Below are 17,361 nucleotides of genomic sequence, written 5' to 3'. Positions count from 1 at the left end.
AACCCCTTTGTTCCAAGCCAGGTTCCCAGCCCAGTTTGTGGAACAGTATAGGTACCAAAAAGGAATTCAGTATCATGTTATCTAGTCATATGCGCCTGCATTCTTGATGAGTCATGGCAGCATTATTCATAGGCTGTCTGAAGTGTCTCCCGGTGAGGACAAGACTTTTCCATGGCTCATTGTTTTCGCTGATGGGCATTCACCCTGTCTAATTTCTTCACTGTTGTACCTGAAAGGCTAGTTGTGGGTGTTACCCAGAACAATAACATTTAAAATACAGATGGATAGTCAATATTCATAACTCCAGATACAAAAGTGATACATGCATTCGAATAGGATTATCTTATTCAGCAAATCATAACTTTTCCATTGACACCTTATTTGACACATCTTGCACAAGATGCTACATAATTATATCATAATCATACCATAATCATATGATGTATATGGATTGCAGAGTGTCCTAGTGGGAAGGGGAAATTATGTATTTACCACTCTTAGTCAAGACTAATTATTTCTCCCTTGCTGCTTTAACAACGTAACCATGAAGCCAATTTGATTTTAAAAAAATAATTAGTGCATTAGATAGATATATTTATCAGAGTTTCAAATGTTCAGATCCTATTCAGGTATCTACGTGGTCATATCTCCAAAGGTGCTCAGCACTCAGTTGCTCCTGTCTTGAGCCAACAATATCTCCCTCTGACTCAGTGAAATTATTTTATATATTTGTTCACATTTTTATGTGTCCATGAGCACTGGGATATCAGACATTCCAGTATTCATTTATCCCTTCTACTGACTACCCGCATGAATTAGTGCATTCTCATGTGAGTGAGGGATCCCCAAACTGTCCCTCATCCCTTCTGCTTTATAAATTAATGTATGGCATTAACACCCTTATATATTTTCCCCTTAGGTCTGGGCTCTGCTCCTCTCATCTCTGTTGAGGATCACCAAGATGGAGGGATTCGGGTGGTTTGTAGATCAGCTGGTTGGTTCCCAGAGCCTGAAGTGCTGTGGAAAGATTTCAGTGGGCGACGTTTACCATCACTCTCTGAAAAAACATCCACAGGAGATAACAACCTGTTTGAAACAGAAACTGCTCTCATTGTAACAGAACATTCAAACCAAAACTTGTCCTGTTGCATCAGGAACACCGTTCTCAATCAAGAAAAGGAATCGGCAGTTTATATAGCAGGTCAGTTACCATCCAAATCCCACACTGAACTCACCACCACTAGAAACCAAACAAAATATAGGAAGAAAAGAACGGAAATATCTGTGGTGGATATTTCATAATCCATGTACAAATACAGAATATGGGAGGCTGGTGTCTTTACAGGGTCACAGTTTAGGGAACTTGATCCCCTTAATTGTGAGTATTTAGACTATACACATTTTTAGAGGAAATTTTCACTCAATCCACTGATTCAGTAGGTTCCTGTAACCTTAAATTCACCTTAATTTTTTGGAATGTGATAAATTTTGTACTCTGGCTTGATTGTGATCTGTAGAGCCCTGTAAACCCACAGATATATATATGCAGATACCCTCATCATTTTGGGGGGTTTGCAGATTGGATGCGGATACCAATTTTGTATCCACGCAGGGCTCTAGTGATCTGTTCACTTCCCAACTTCATTACTTGTGTGAAATGTCACCTAAGTCATGTGATATTGTTTTTCTGATCTTCAATGGGACTTGTGCTCCTTAATTACTGTGGTCTGGATCCACTAGAGGACTCATTTTACCCCTTGTCTACACACAAAAGATGCACTGATTAACTAGTTAAGTGATGCTATCCGCTTGTGTGAAAACACCTTGTATAAATTTCAGAGTGCCCTTAATAGATTTAGTTTCAGTCAATTTTTTATCGACTTTAACTAAATGGAGATAGAGCGCTATGAAGCTGATTTATGATTTAAGGTTTTGTGCATCAATTTATTTAAATTGGTGCAACCCTGATATGTTGTCAACTCTTGAACCAATTTAAGAATGACTCCATAAGAGGGTTGGCCCAGGTTCACTAAATCAGAGCACAAACCATGTGTGGAAAAGACACCAGGCACATTTGAAAATTCCATCCTGTTTAGATGACCGAATCACTGTGAACACAAGAAGAGCAAATGGAAATTAGTTAATTTGATGCACAAGTGCTTGGACAAATTGTGATTATGGTTTTTCCCAATATTAGGAGGTAACAGTGGATTTTTCAAAAATATGCTAATTAATCTGGCAGTTTCTGAATATTGCTTACTGTAAAGGGCCAAATCCTTTTCTGGTATAAGCCTATTGGAATCAATGGGGTTTTATGAGCAGAGAATTTGCCCCTGATCTCTATGGCACTCTGAGTAGCAATGAATCAAATCAGGGCTGTGTTTTCAAGGATAAATCAGTGGTAAAGCTGTGTTGATTGGAGCCATATTTAAAATCAGTTTCTGGTCTTTTGTGTCATGTGGGCATGGCCATTCTTTCACTCTTAGCTCACACAAATCCTGCTGGGCACTATTTATGTATTTGTTTGAAAAAAAAAATCTGCTTTTAGTCACCACTTCCGAACTAAGGCAAGCCCTGGGTGTTTTCTTTTTCAGATCCCTTTTTCCCGAGGGTAAATCCCTGGATGGTGGCGCTGAGTGTGACCCTGGTGGTTTTGTTTGGTTTCATTGGCCTCACTGTTTCTCTCTTTAAAATGAAAGGTAAATATCAGAGGGAGAAATATACAGTAAAGGTTTTATTCTAATAAATAAATAAGGGCAATTTAGAAATTTAACATAAAAAGAACGTGTGATCTGCTGATCTGGTCCTAAAAAAAGAAGAAGAATGCTCCACTTTTCCCTCAGCCCAGCTCCCACCCAATTGCAGCTCCCCTCCCCGCCTGCCCTGCCTCCAGCCCAACTCTGCCCACAATCCCTCGCCACTCCCAGCCCTCTATTTCCAGCTCTTCCCTTATCCCCAGCTCTGCTTTCAGCCCAAGCTCCTGGACTCAGCCAACTGTGATGTAATGGAGGGGGGAGGAGGGGCTGAGACAGACGCTGCTACTGGTAAGTGGGGCTCGTGACAGGAAAAGTTTGGGCACCACTGGTCTAGTCTGATCTCCGTAAGAGGAGTTTGAAGAGAAATAATCTCTCAGTCTTAACTGTCGTATTGATGATAATGAGAAATAAAAGATAAGAAAAGGGAAACTCCTAACCAACAATATGGGTATTTCTGTTTAATTTTTGGGCAAACGAGATATAGAAATTGGTAAGTGTCATTATCCGTCCTCTGAAAAGGATTTTTTTTTTTTTTTGGTAATTGGATCTTCATGTGGGAGTTGGTTTAAATGGTTTGGAGTTGTTTGATCTTAAATTTAACTTTTACAATTTTGTTACAATTCAAAACCCTTGTTCGTTTACTTGCTTTTTATTATTATACTTTCTTGTGGGGTTTAATGTAATTGTATAAAATGTGGAGAAGCTCTAATTTGGGTAGATTTCACACCAAAATCTAATTTGAAAAACTGATAAGCAATGGAGTCACCGAGTTTAAGAGCAGAAGAAAGCCCTGGATCCTCTTCTCTGATGTCCTGAAAAGGAGGTTGATTTCCCTCAGCCTTCATTGTCATACTGATGATAAAGAGAAATAAAACATAAGGAAAGGGAAACACCTAACAAAAATATCTATTTATTTCGCTCTCATTTTTAGACAAACGAGATAAAGAAATAAGTAAGTATCATTATCCTTCCTATGACAAGAAACTTTTAGTACCAGTTTGGATTCTAATGTGGGAGTTTGTGTAGCAGTGGTGGAGGTGTTTGATTTTAAATTTAACTTAACATTGCTACAGTACGAAGGCTTTTTAGTTTGCTAACTTGGTTATTATTATCAGGCTTTTGGGAAGGTGTGTGTGTGTGGGGGCGTCAACTTCAATATAGCTTTATAAAACATGGGGAAAGACTAGAGAGGATGAATTTCACACCAAAAGCTAATTTGAAAAATTGATAAGCAATACAGTTATAGAGTCATAGTGTTTAAGACCACAAGGGATGACTGGATCCTCTTGTTCAGAGGTCTGCAGACTGTGGGGAAGGCCCCTAGGGGCACGTGGAGGAATGTTCAAGCGGGCGCAGGGCCGGATTAACTCTTCTGGGGGCCTGGGACTATTAGAGTTTGTGGGGCCCCCTAGGCTCCGGGGTACGGCTAAAAATGAGGGATTCAGAGTGCAGGAGGGGGCTGTAGATTGGGGCAGGGTGTGGGTGTGGAAGGGGGTGAAGGCTCTGGCTGGGGTTGTGGACTCTAGGGTGTGGCTGGGGATGAGGGCTTTCAGATGCAGGAGGGGGCTCCAGGCTGGCGCCAAGGGGATTGGAGTATAGGAGAGGGCTCAGGGCAGGAGGTTGGGAGTGTGGGGTCTGGGAGGGAGTTAGGGTGCAGGAGGGGGCTCAGGGCTGGGGCAGGAGGTCCCTTACCTGGGACAGCTCCCCTTAGGTGGTGCAAGCCCTGGGGAGGAGGGGCAGGTGGCTCCATGCTCTGTCCTGTGCTCGCCTGCAGGCACCACCCCACACAGCTCCCATTGGCTGTGATTCCTGGCCAATGGGAGCTGCGGGGGCGGTGTCTGCAAGTCAAGGAAGCCTGTGGGACTGAGCTTCCCGGCACGCGCAGCTCCAGCCGAGGGGAGGGGGGAATGACATGCCAGTGTGTAGAGCCGCCTCCTCGCCAGCGCCGGGCTGGGCTGGAATGCAGGGGCTTCAGTGGCTGCAGCCCACAGCCCTGGGCTAAGGCGGCCCTGCAAAAAGATCTACACTTTTGGCGGTCTGGAGATCTTTTCGCGGCAGCCCCCCTTTGCCTGCAGCCCCTAAATCCCCTCTCTTAAACCAGCCCTGAACAGGTGCAAGGCAGGGTCCCTGCCAGCCCCCATGGGGAGAGGGGAGGGAGCCCCACCCAGCCCCGCTCTGCCCCCAGCCCAGATCCAATCCCATCTGCAGCTGCGCTCCGCCCCCTGCCCCCCACTAAGCTCCGCCCCCTGCCACAGTTCCAGTCCTCCCCCTGCTCCGCCCCCAGGTCAGTTCCTACCAAATTCCCTCCCCTCCCCCAGGCCACCTCTGCTCCTCCCCCATCCCCAGTTCTGCCCCCAGCTCCCCCTTCAGCCCAAGCACCTCTGCTGAGTCAACTGTGCAGTAACAGAAGGGGGGGCGCCGACAGATTCCATTACTGCAAGGGGGGAGTGATCGGAAAAGTTTGGGCACCACTGGTCTTGTCTGATTTCCTGAAGAAGAGATTGAATAGAAATAATCCGTCTTACCTGTCACAGTGATGATAAAGAGAAATAAACCATAAAAAAAGGAAAACTCCTAACAAACATTATGTGTCTGTCTGTTTAATTTTTAGGCAAACGAGATAGAGAAATTGGTAAGTGTCATTATCCACACTCTGAAAAGGACTTTTTTTTTTTGTAATTGGATCTTCATGGGGCAGTTTGTTAAAATGTTGTGGAGTTCACTGTAAAATTTAACTTCTACAATTGTGTTGTAATATGAAACCTTTTTTTGTTTACTTGCTTTTTATTATTATTATTTTGTGGAAGGGTTAGTGTGATTGTATAAAATGTGGGGAACCACTAAAGTGGAGAGATTTCATACCAAAAGCTAATTTGAAAAACTGAGATGTAATAGAGTCACATGTGTGTGAGACCAGAAGGGACCATTGGATCCTCTTGTCTGATGTCCTGAAGAAGATGTTGATTTCTCTCAGTTTTTACTGTCGTATCGATGATAAAGACAAATAAAACATAAGAAAAGGGAAATGCCTAAAAAAATTCGATTTATTTCTCTTTCCTTTTCAGAGAAACGAGATAACGAGATAAGTAAGTATCATTATCTTTCCTCTAAAATGAAACTTTTTGTACCATTTTGGAGACTCATGTGGCTGTTTGTTTAATTGTGGTGGGGTTGTTTGCTTTTAAATTTAAATTTTAAAATTTTTGCAATAGGAAACCTTTTTAGTTATTTGTTTGCTTTTTTATCAGCATCATCCTCATCATTCTTTTGAGGTTTGTTTGTTCATGTAACTTTATAAAACGTGGGGAAAGACTAAACTGGATGAATTTCACACCAAAACCTAATTTGAAAAATTGATAAGCAATACAGTAGTAAGGTAGGTATTGGCCAAGAAACTATGGCCCAGGAGGAATTGTGTGAAGGCCCAGGTGGACTATCAGCACCTGAGATGATTATCTTTCCTCCACACTGCAGAGTAGGCATGTAACCAACCTGAAGTAAAGTGATACCTGGGCTCTAGCTTCTACCCAAAGTCTTGCCAGCTAACCTGGGTGGAAAGCACCACCAAACTTGAATCAGAGCTTTTGTGCTTGCACATTAAACAGGTTGGGGCAACGGCCAGGTAAGATTCTGGACTAACCCTGCAGTGAAGATCCACCCTGGGAGAGAGACACTCATGCAGTCCAGTGGAGGTTCTGATGAACGAATAACTTTTTTTCCCTCAGTGTATTAGTTTGTACAATATTGAATCATGCAATACGTGTTCAGATCTGCTCTCCTCTCTAATTATGTTGCTGGTTTTAGGGTGGAGAAGATCCGTGGCACCTATAGAAGAAGGTAATTAAAGATCATATTTTATCAATGTCCAAATACCCGTTCCCATGAGGCAATGTGCCTCATTTTCTTTGTATATGGGAGTGGATGTGATTGTTCAGGGCAGATCTCCCTAGAACCCTTCATTTCACGGCGCATCACAAGCTGAGGTGAGGTTTGTGCCTATGTCCTACCACACCATACTGAATCCATAGCATATCGCATCTACGCTTCCTGCCCCTCCACCGCTCGCATGTGCACTGCACCCTGCAGAGATCTGTGACAGCCGCTGCCACCCCTTGTACGGAACCAGTGGGACATGCACCTCCACAGCCACTTCTCCAGGGGGAGTTTGTTCTGTCTCCCCGTGCTGATGTCCGATCTCCAGTGTCCCTTTGTTTCTTCCTTCATCTTTTCCCCCATGAAGAAAGCCAGGAGCTCTGCAGTGACCCCACACTGACCGGGTGAGCAGGGACTGTGTCTGTGTGAGACCCTTGCTCCTGTCTCAAGCAGAGGAACTGAGCCTTGATCACAGACAGGGGCTCCCCTGGCTCCATTATACAGGTCTGGGAAGCTCCTGTGATCACTGCTGGGAGCTTGTGTCTTTTCTCCTCTCTCCATCCACCATGACCCCAGCATGGTCCCGTCTCTGGTAAACAGGACGTCAAGTCAGCCTCCCCATTACTGGCATGACCCGCCCCCTCTTTCCATCAGCCACCTATTCTGTACCTCCTCCCTAGTGGCGGATTTGCCACTGGGCCAATGGGGCCTGTGCCCAGGAGCCCCAGAAAAATGGGCGCCTCTGTGCCCCAACCCGCTCTGCCTGCCCAGTGCTCCTGCCAGAGAGTGGGGTCAGGGCTCGGGGGGCTTGCCCCACTCCATCCGCCCAGAACTCCAGCCAGAGAATGGCGTCGGGGTGCGGGGTCTTGCCCTGCTCTGCAGCTGGAGCACCAGGTGGGCAGAGCAGGGCACGCCCCTGCACCCCGGCCCCATTTCCCCAGCAGGAGTGTGGGGAGTGGCGGTTCTGCAGGGAGAAGGGGTGGGAAGGGGCCTTCACTTGCTGTGGCCCAGGGCCTCACAAAACCTTAATCTGTCCTGGCCCCGCCGACATTCATAGCTTCCACCATGAACCCCCTTCCCTTGTTTAGCCCCCTTACTCCCTGCCCCAGGCTAATGTACTTGGGTGCTGCGACTGCTGCTGAGCAGTGACATTCTGGGCAGGTTCAATCGTGGTACCGTGTGGCCTGTTGCTGTCCGAGCTGTGACATTTCAGAGCAGGCAGGGTGCAGTGGGGAGGCCCCATAGCAAAGTCCAGCACAGGGGCAGCTGGGACACAGTGAGAGTGAAGGTGGGGTGGGGGGAAGCTCTGTAAATATTCACTGAGTTGTACCATCTGCTGGGGCTGCCAGAGTCTCTTGTTCCCTCCCCGGGCAGAGGTGGGGGCAGGAGGGGAAAGATTCTGAGTCCCAGGCCTGGCCCAGATGCTTCTTTCACCGTCACTGACCCGTCTCTGCGAGGGCAGTGACTTCCCCAGCCCGGTGCTGAGATCTCTGAGGTGACGATGGGTAAATCCTGGAGGAAGGAGATTCCCTGAGTCACTCCCCAACTGGGGCAGATTCTGTCACTGACGCCATCAAACCCTCCCCCAGGGCCGAGCTCTGCCCCTCACGCTCTGATTCTCTCTCCCCAGCGAATGTGACTCTGGATCCAGACACGGCTCATCGCGACCTCGTCCTGTCTGAGGGTGGGAAAAGTGTGAGCTGGGGAGACACACAGCAGGATCTGCCCGACAAGCCTGAGAGATTTGACTATTGGGAATGTGTGCTGGGCTGTGAGGGATTCACCGCGGGGAGACATTGCTGGGAGGTGGAGGTGGGGGGTGGGCGAGGCTGGGCTGTGGGGGTGGCCAGAGAGTCTGTGGGGAGGAAGGGATGGATCAGCCGTAGCCCTGAGGGGGGGATCTGGGCTGTACAGTGGTGGGGGGGTCGGTTCCGGGCTCTCACCTCCCCTCGCACCCCCCTGCCCCTGAGCCGGGCCCCCAGCAGGATCCGGGTTTGTCTGGACTGTGACCGGGGGCAGGTGACATTTATCGATGCTGGTGACGAGGCCCCGATCTTCACTTTCCCGCCGGGCTCCGTCCCTGGGGAGAGAATCCGCCCCTGGCTCGGGGTGTGGGAGGGATCCTGGCTCCGCCTGCGTCCCTGAGACCCACAGCAGAGGGGGAACCGGAAATCAGCCTCTCTAGGCTCACAGACCCCGGTCTCTATGACCTTGGAGGACTCCCATCTACCCAGCCCGTGGCGCCTTTTCTCTATGACCCCTGGAAGCTCCTCCCCCTCCCTCCCTGCAGCCCCAGGCATGGGAGGGGGAGGGGGAGGAACCCCTGGGGCTGCAGGAGGGGCAGAGGGGCCCTGAGGGGCAGAGGCGGGGGCTGGGCAGGGGGCAGAACTAACAGCCGGGCTGGGGGCAGGCAGAGGTGGGGACCCAGCATGAATCAATCAGGGGTTGGGGGCTGGGGAGAAGCAGCAGCAGCAGGGAGCGGTTTGTACAGATCTGTGTCCTTAGATCTCATTGGGGTCTCCCAGCCTGGGATCAGCAGTTCGGGAAGGGATAAAATCAGGGAAAGAAGAGAGCAGCCAAGGGGGATGATCTGTGACCAGGAGGAGAGACACAGGAAAATAACCAGGGTTTGGAAAGTGAGGGCTAGAACAATAATGAATAGAAAAGGAGAGAATGAAAAGAAAGGGAATGTGAGCCGGACGGGGAGATTTATGACGTGTTACTGAAAGTGAGACTGTCACTCATTAATTCCCTATATTAATTCCTGGCCATTGGTGCTATTTTAGTGCCATTAAGAAAACTGTTCTCAGTAGCTGGGGATCTCCTGGCCAAGCTCCTGCGGTCATTAAAGCTCCTTCTCTGCTCCTTTTACTTTGCTATTTTGCAGCTACTTACTGTAAATAAACCATTACAAACAATTCTTCTTGTTTGTTCCACTTTAATGTCCCAGCTGCAGTTGCTGGGGGCAGCGTCATGGGATTTGCTTCCCAACTTGGTTGTGTCCCCGCAACCCCGACAGGGAATGTCGCACCTCCTGGAAGAGAGTTCGGATTTTACTGTGTGATGTGTCACTCTCCAGCCTGTGCTGGGTTTCTGTCCTGTGCATACCCGTGTCAATCAGGAATTGCTCAGCTGTGCTCTGCGGAGAGGTGACTGGTTGCACAGAGGGCAATCCATGAAGGGACTCGAGTGTTGCAATGCTGAGCATCACAGTGAGTAATTTTATGCAGTGAGACAATCACAGGAACAGCAGCACTGTGACCCTCAGAGCTGAGTCAGGGGCCTGAACTCCCGAGACAATGCATGGGCAACACAGGCACCTTACAGTGGGATTCACAAAAGCCAGCTCAGTAGGCGGGGAGCCATGTAAGGTAACCAATGGGAGATGCCGACGAGGGGGGAAGGGGTGTCCTGAGCCACACCCCTCTCATGAATAGGTGCCTAAATCTGGGGTGCAGAGGGGTGTCTGTCTCTGCTTAGCAACCCACAAACAGGAACCCACCCCCTGACATCCAGGGCCTCCAGTCGCGGCTGCTGCCAGTGCCTGGTAGTGCTGGTGGCAGCTGGCTGCCCCGGGCCCTTTGAAATCGCCCCAGCAGGCTGCAGGGCTCCTCAGCGCACGCGCTGGAAGGGTGCAGTGGCACATTAGGGGAAGGAAACGCCCCGCGTCAGGAGCCACGCTGGGCGGGGTGGGGGGAAAGAAGAAGCCCATGACCGCAGAAGAAGGTGCAGGGCTGAAGCCCTGACCCCCCTGTATGCGGAGCTGGCCTGAGCCCCTCCCTCTCCCGTGCCCCCTGCATGGAGCTGGCTCTCACTCTCAGGCTGTGGAGAAATTCAGCCCAAATCTACTCACCTTGGTATCTCCATTTCCCCCATCACCACACAGCCATGAAGGGATTCAGCCTAGGAGGCAGGGTCAGCAGTAGCATCATTTGGCAGGTGGGATCTAGGGCACCCAGAGGTGAAGTGACTTTCCCAAGACTAAGCAGGGAGTCAGTGGCAGAGCAGAGAACCAAACCCAGGACACCTGAGCCCCAAGCCTGTGTCTTAACCACTAGGCCACCCTTCCTACCTGAGGAGGGGGAACCTCCTCTGCGGGCACTAGACAGAGCCACCAGGAGGTGGGGAGCAGAGAGAGATGGGTAAAAGGACATGGGTGGGAAGAAAAGAGTGGGAAACACCAGGAAAGGGAGGGAGCAAGGACTTAGAGAAGAAATAAGAGGGAGGGAAAGGGGCAGGGAGACCGATAGGAAGGGAGAGGAGAAAAGAAGAAGGGAGAGGGGAAAGGCTCCCCACTGCTTGTGCCTCCCATCCACCTTCTTCCCACAGCCAACAGTGGTATTACTGAAGACAGCTTGTAGCTGAGTGTAATGATTTTAATACGCTGTAATTCATGATAACGTAATGATGTCATTCATTACTATTTTAATAATGATGACATTGTTAGGATACCAATGATAGAAACACATTCAATAACTAGAATATGAAGGAAGTTTGTGTATAAATATGCTGAAAATTGTCAGTTTTGCGGGGAGGCTGAGCCAAACACACACACTTCTCACGCTTAAGGCAAGAGAGGGCAGAAAGGAGTGAGCAGTGTGCAGGAGTCACTCGGGGAAGGGGATCTAGGGGGAGGGGGCAGAGCGGAGGCAGGAAGAGGTGGAGTGGGGCAAAGTGGGGGCTTGGCCTTGGGGAAGGGAGTGGAGCCGGGATGCGGCACTCACCAGCACAACCAAAAGCCAGCACCTATGGTGTGTGGGGTGGTATCGATGGTGGCGAAGGCAGCCAGGTGGGCATGTGGAATCCCTGGCCATGCCGGAAGAGCGCCCCCCGCAGGGCAGCCGGCATCTCGCTGGGAACCAGCCAGCAAAGGTGCAGCACCACCCAAATATCCAGCAGACAGAGTCCATGTGGGTGCAGCTTGTGCATGTGGGTACCAGCACGGGCCCATTGACTGTTCTGCCCTGGGGCCCGGAATTGCCTGGGGGGACTGCGCTCATGTCCTGCTTGGGGCCTACAGCCCGGCTCCATGTGCATTCCCATAGCTTCTCCTCTCTGTCCATTTCCCTGTCAGCTCACTGTGCTGTTTTAGATAAATGATGGCACTCATTTAGGGTGCTTCCCTTGGGTAACTGATAGAGATTTATGGTGTGAATTCTCACTGGCACAGTACTTTAAAAATCTTAAGCAGCCCAGCCCCCCCCCAAATTATGAGATTTAATAATAATAATAATAAATAGTAAATATTTGTATTATTTTATTTGCCTTTTGGTGTCTCAGAGGTTTATACTGCACTGGGGTGAAATTTTTAAGTGTTTCTCTGCAACAAAGAAAGCTAGATGCTTCCTTTGTTTAGAAAACAAAAGCCGAGAGTCTCACCTCCTCACACGCTTCCAGGAGCTGGGGCTTCATCAGACACACGAAATATTGCAAGACTCGTGATAAAATCATGAAAGTTGGTGATGCTTTAGCCCCTTTCCACTGAGCCAAAGCAGCATTAGTGTAAATGAGAATTGGGTCTTGAAAACACTGATTGCAGCTTAACCAAGCTTTTAGCCTCTGAGTTTATTATCACAAGGCTTGGAAGGATGAGCTTTTATTCATAAATGTTGGCAAACCTTGCTTTTGCTGTCTACACACAGACCAATGAAAAAATATTTCAATTGATAATAAATGATAATTACAGATATGCAAAGTAAGAACAAGGCTGCTTGAGAACTTATTCGAGTTTGATTGAAGGCGAGTGACTCTGCAAAGATGTGACCATCTGTGTTTTCATGGTTGTAAAGCTTCAACTTTTTGAATCTCGGTGTCTAGGGGCATTAGATCACTGTGCTCTGACTCGCTATTGACGTATCCCCCCATAATTTCCCGCAACTGTGAAAACTGAAATGGAGAACAATTGGAAAGAAACGCTAAAACCGAAATTTTTGTGCAATTGTCAAAATTTAACTCAAATAAGGAAAAAAATGCTTAAAACTAGCTGTAATGCTATCCATTAATATTCTATACATATATCTCAGTGATTTCTGCCAAGCCTGACTATCCCTCCTTAGACACACAGACTCTGGTCCTTCAAGGGCATCGCCCTCGGGGGACGCCCACCCGCCACAGGGCCCGAGGGGCCCATGTCACAGCGACGCCTGCAGGCTGGAATGTTCCCCGTGGGCTCCTCCCTGCCCAGCAGCAACCGAGTCAGTCCCAGGAAAGGAAACCCCTGGTTCCGGCTGCAGGAGCGGCCCAGGCAGAGCCGGGCCGGCCTCACTCGGCTCCTCTCCTGCAATTCATGTGGCCGGTTCCATCCTTGGAGGAGCCTGGTGCGTGACCTGGGGCGGGCCCCTGGGGGCGGGGCTTCTGCCTTGTTTGGTGGGTTGGGTTTTAATTTCCCTCCCGAGAGCGCGATTGGCTCCCGGTTCCCCAATCGGCTTTAAAAAAAGCTGTAAAGGCTCGTTACTGCACCTGCGCAATGTTTGGTTTCGCTTTTGGGATCCCCTGGGTGCTGCTGGCCCCGCCCCTCGCTCCTCCTGCAGCGCCGTGTGGCTGCGGGCGCCGGGCTCCGGTGCAGGGGCCTTGACTTGTTCGTATGGGGGTGGGGGGTACTGGCTGCCTCAATCCTGCACTCCCCACCCCCACGTGGCTGCATCTGGCTCACTGCAGGGGGGTTCTTGGTTTGAGGGAGGGGGAACAGCAGTAGCTGCAGTGGGGCAGTATCGATTTACCTGCCTTTGCCCTGCTCCCCTGGCAGTTGCAGTGCACCTGGGGGGGACACACAGGCTTTGTGGGGGCGGGAGGACACACAGGCTTTGTAGCAGGGTTCGGGGGAGTTGGAGGGACTGGCCCAGCTGGGCTGGGGACAGAGGGGGTGGCCACACTGGGCTGGGGAGGGGAGTGGCACCCAGTGTCCTCTGCTAATTGTTGGTCAGTGTTAGGGCGTCTGAGGTGCCCCAGCTGGGGGTGGGGTCTAGTGGGGGTCTGCTCCAGTTGTGAAATGGCTCTCTGTGTGCTAGGTCAGTTCAGAGTGGGGATGCTTTATAAATATAGAAGCAGGAAATCTGTCCCCATAGAGAATATCCTGCCCCTAGGAGGAGAGTTTGGGGTTTACTGGGATGTGTCACTCCCCAGCCTGTGCAGCTCCTGGCCACAGGTATCTGGTTAAAGCAACCAGCTGCTCCATCCTGCCCACAGAGAAGGGTGGAAGATGTGGAACAGGAGACAACCTCTCCCCTGCCCAGGAAGAACCATTAATAGAAACCTTCCCACCCCAAGGCAAAGGAAGGAGGAGGTGGCAGCCTTGGAGGTAGAGCCTCTCCCTAAATACAGAAACAGGGAGAAGCATCCAGGAAAGAGCCCCCCTCAGCCCAAGGCAAAGGGATGTGACAGCCCTGAGGGGGAGATCTCTCCATTCATATCTTTGAATTTAATATTTTAGACATGTAGAAATATTCACCAGAACCCACATGGTCAGAGTTAAGGATGTTTGGATGCTGGGCCAGGAGAAGGTTTCTGTTTACTGGTGGGTGTGTGTGTGTGTGTGTATCCCAGACCTGGTTAGGTGCCAGTGGACTGTTGTAAGGGGAATGCAAGCATCTGAGCCCTAGGATCTGCAGAGAAGTCAAGCCTCTGGGACCGGAACAGAGCCCATCCACTGCCCCAATCTTGGGGTCCCTGGGCACATTCTTTAGGGACTCTACCCCTATCTCAGCTGTGAAACCCACTGCCTAATCCCCTGGTGTAGAGCTGACCCTCCAGACTGTCGCGTGCTTAAACTCGCATCTCCCAAACTCCACGCCAAGGGGAGAGCATGCTGGTTTCAGCTGAACTCTCTCTGGAGGCACGCAATAGTTGTGAAGCATTTCACACACAGAGACAGACTCTTTGCACAATCTAACACACTATTGCTCTTTCACTTAACCAGATAAAGCCCAAGAGAGTTCAGATCACATAGCACAAAATGACCAACCTAACTGCAGTGTCCCTCACTAGCTCATCCTTCCCTTAGGAGTCCTGGGGGCCATCTGGGACCAGGAAAGCAGGCAGGGCCCCCAGCCTCATGAGGCTGCTGCATGCTGGAGGACTTTGCTCTCTCCTTCTTATTTGGAGACAAAGAGTGAGATATGTGAAGGGACTCAGGTATTACAATGCTGAATGTCACTGCATCTAAACTAGCTGCCTAGAAAATCACTGGAATGACACTGTGAGCCAGAAAGCCTGAGTTATGGGGCGATGTAAGTGTCTTAGAATAGGTTACACAAAAGCCAGCATATTAGGCAGGGAGCTGCCTAAGGTAGCCATTTGGAGATGCTGAGCATAGGGGAATTGCATGGGGAATCTAGGCCCCTCACTCAGCTTTGTGGATTGCAGGGCTGTTCCTGTGACTCTCTGGAGCCCGCTGTCTCTTGATAAATTTTGTTTGTGAGATAAATTCCCCAAAATACAGAAAATTCAGAAGCCATTTTTCTCTTCTAAGCCCTGGTCTACACTAGGACTTTAGGTCGAATTTAGCAGCGTTAAATCGATGTAAACCTGCACCCGTCCACACGATGAAGCCCTTTTTTTCGACTTAAAGGGCTCTTAAAATCGATTTCCTTACTCCACCCCTGACAAGTGGATTAGCGCTTAAATCGGCCTTGCCGGCTTGAATTTGGGGTACTGTGGACACAATTAGATGGTATTGGCCTCCGGGAACTATCCCAGTGTGCTCCATTGTGACCACTCTGGACAGCACTCTCAACGCAGATGCACTGGCCAGGTAGACAGGAAAAGGCCCGCGAACTTTTGAATCTCATTTCCTGTTTGGCCAGCGTGGCAAGCTGCAGATGACCATGCAGAGCTCATCAGCACAGGTGACCATGATGGAGTCCCAGAATCGCAAAAGAGCTCCAGCCTGGACCTAACGGGAGGTACGGGATCTGATCACTGTATGGGGAGAGGAATCCGTGCTATCAGAACTCTGTTCCAGTTTTCGAAATTCCAAAACCTTTGTCAAAATCTCCCAGGGCATGAAGGACAGAGGCCATAACAGGGACCCGAAGCAGTGCCGCGTGAAACTTAAGGAGCTGAGGCAAGCCTACCAGAAAACCAGAGAGGCGAATGGCCGCTTCAGGTCAGAGCCCCAAACATGCCGCTTCTATGATGAGCTGCATGCCATTTTAGGGGGTTCAGCCACCACTACCCCAGCCATGTTGTTTGACTCCTTCAATGGAGATAGAGGCAACACGGAAGCAGGTTTTGGGGACGAAGAAGATGATGATGAGGAGGAGGTTGTAGATAGCTCACAGCAAGCAAGCGGAGAAACCGGTTTTCCCGACAGCCAGGAACTGTTTCTCATCCTGGACCTGGAGCCAGTACCCCCCGAACCCACCCAAGGCTGCCTCCTGGACCCAGCAGGCGGAGAAGGGACCTCTGGTGAGTGTACCTTTTAAAATACTATACATGGTTTAAAAGCAAGCATGTGTAATGATTAATTTGCCCTGGCATTCGCGGCTCTCCTGGATGTACTCCCAAAGCCTTTGCAAAAGGTTTCTGGGGAGGGCAGCCTTATTGCGTCCTTCATGGTAGGACACTTTACCACTCCAGGCCAGTAACACGTACTCGGGAATCATTGTAGAACAAAGCATTGCAGTGTATGTTTGCTGGCGTTCAAACAACATCCGTTCTTTATCTCTCTGTGTTATCCTCAGGAGAGTGAGATCATTTATGGTCACCTGGTTGAAATAGGGTGCTTTTCTTCAGGGGACACTCAGAGGTGCCCGTTCCTGCTGGGCTGTTTGCCTGTGGCTGAACAGAAATGTTCCCCGCTGTTAGCCAGGGGGAGGGGGGAAGGGGGGAGGGATTAGCCACGTGGTGGGGGGAGGCAAAATGCGACCTTGTAACGAAAGCACATGTGCTATGTATGTAATGTTAACAGCAAGGTTTACCCTGAAAGAGTGTAGCCATTGTTCTATAAAATGTGTCTTTTTAAATACCACTGTCCCTTTTTTTTCTCCACCAGCTGCATGTGTTTCAATGATCACAGGATCTTCTCCTTCCCAGAGGCTAGCGAAGATTAGAAGGCGAAAAAAACTCACTCGCGATGAAATGTTCTCTGAGCTCATGCTGTCCGCCCACACTGACAGAGCACAGACGAATGCGTGGAGGCAAATCATGTCAGAGTGCAGGAAAGCACAAAATGACTGGGAGGAGAGGTGGCGGGCTGAAGAGAGTAAGTGGTGGGCTGAAGAGAGAGCTGAAGCTGAAAGGTGGTGGCAGCATGATGAGAGGAGGCAGGATTCAATGCTGAGGCTGCTGGAGTATCAAAGTAATATGCTCCAGTGTATGGTTGAGCTGCAGCAAAGGCAGCTGGAGCACAGACGGCCGCTACAGCCCCTGTGTAACCAACCACCCTCCTCCCCAAGTTCCATAGCCTCCACACCCAGACGCCCAAGAACGCGGTGTGACAAATGAATAAAGAATGCATGAATGTGAAGCAACAATGACTTTATTGCCTCTGCAAGCAATGATTAAAGGGAGGAGGGGAGGGTGGTTAGCTTACAGGGAAGTAGAGTGAACCAAGGGGCGGGGGGTTTCATCAAGGAGAAACAAACAGAACTTTCACACCGTAGCCTGTCCAGTCATGAAACTGGTTTTCAAAGCTTCTCTGATGCGTACCGCGCCCTCCTGTGCTCTTCTAACCGCCCTGGTGTCTGGCTGCGCGTAACCAGCAGCCAGGTGATTTGCCTCAACCTCCCACCCC

At 49.7% G+C, this 17,361-nt stretch overlaps 1 protein-coding gene and 1 pseudogene across 5 annotated transcripts in view; both read left to right on the top strand.

The window, feature by feature from the left end:
• The window catches only part of LOC311530851 (butyrophilin subfamily 1 member A1-like), a 31,920-nt gene extending 22,373 nt beyond the window's left edge, over nucleotides 1-9,547 (top strand). For 2 of the 4 annotated variants that reach the window (XM_084647802.1, XM_084647803.1), the window contains 6 exons: nucleotides 3,227-3,246; nucleotides 3,688-3,708; nucleotides 5,368-5,388; nucleotides 5,822-5,842; nucleotides 6,561-6,593; nucleotides 8,260-9,547. In XM_084647802.1, coding sequence (XP_084503928.1) covers nucleotides 3,227-3,246; nucleotides 3,688-3,708; nucleotides 5,368-5,388; nucleotides 5,822-5,842; nucleotides 6,561-6,593; nucleotides 8,260-8,774 — 631 coding nt within the window. In that variant the 3' untranslated portion in view covers nucleotides 8,775-9,547. Of the gene's footprint in view, nucleotides 1-919; nucleotides 1,202-2,594; nucleotides 2,700-3,226; nucleotides 3,247-3,687; nucleotides 3,709-5,367; nucleotides 5,389-5,821; nucleotides 5,843-6,560; nucleotides 6,594-8,259 lie in introns of all 4 variants that reach the window. The other 2 variants (XM_084647804.1, XM_084647805.1) reach the window with 2 other exon arrangements.
• The window catches only part of LOC311530891 (zinc finger protein RFP-like), a 181,845-nt pseudogene that overhangs the window by 29,497 nt on the left and 134,987 nt on the right, over nucleotides 1-17,361 (top strand). The gene's annotated exons all lie outside the window — the stretch shown is intronic.

This window comes from Lepidochelys olivacea (genome assembly GCF_965140295.1).
Source record: "Lepidochelys olivacea isolate rLepOli2 genome assembly, chromosome: 14".
Lineage (NCBI taxonomy): Eukaryota > Metazoa > Chordata > Testudines > Cheloniidae > Lepidochelys > Lepidochelys olivacea.
The sequence above is the reverse complement of the archived record's forward strand: the minus strand, read 5'-3'. Positions and strand labels throughout refer to the sequence as shown.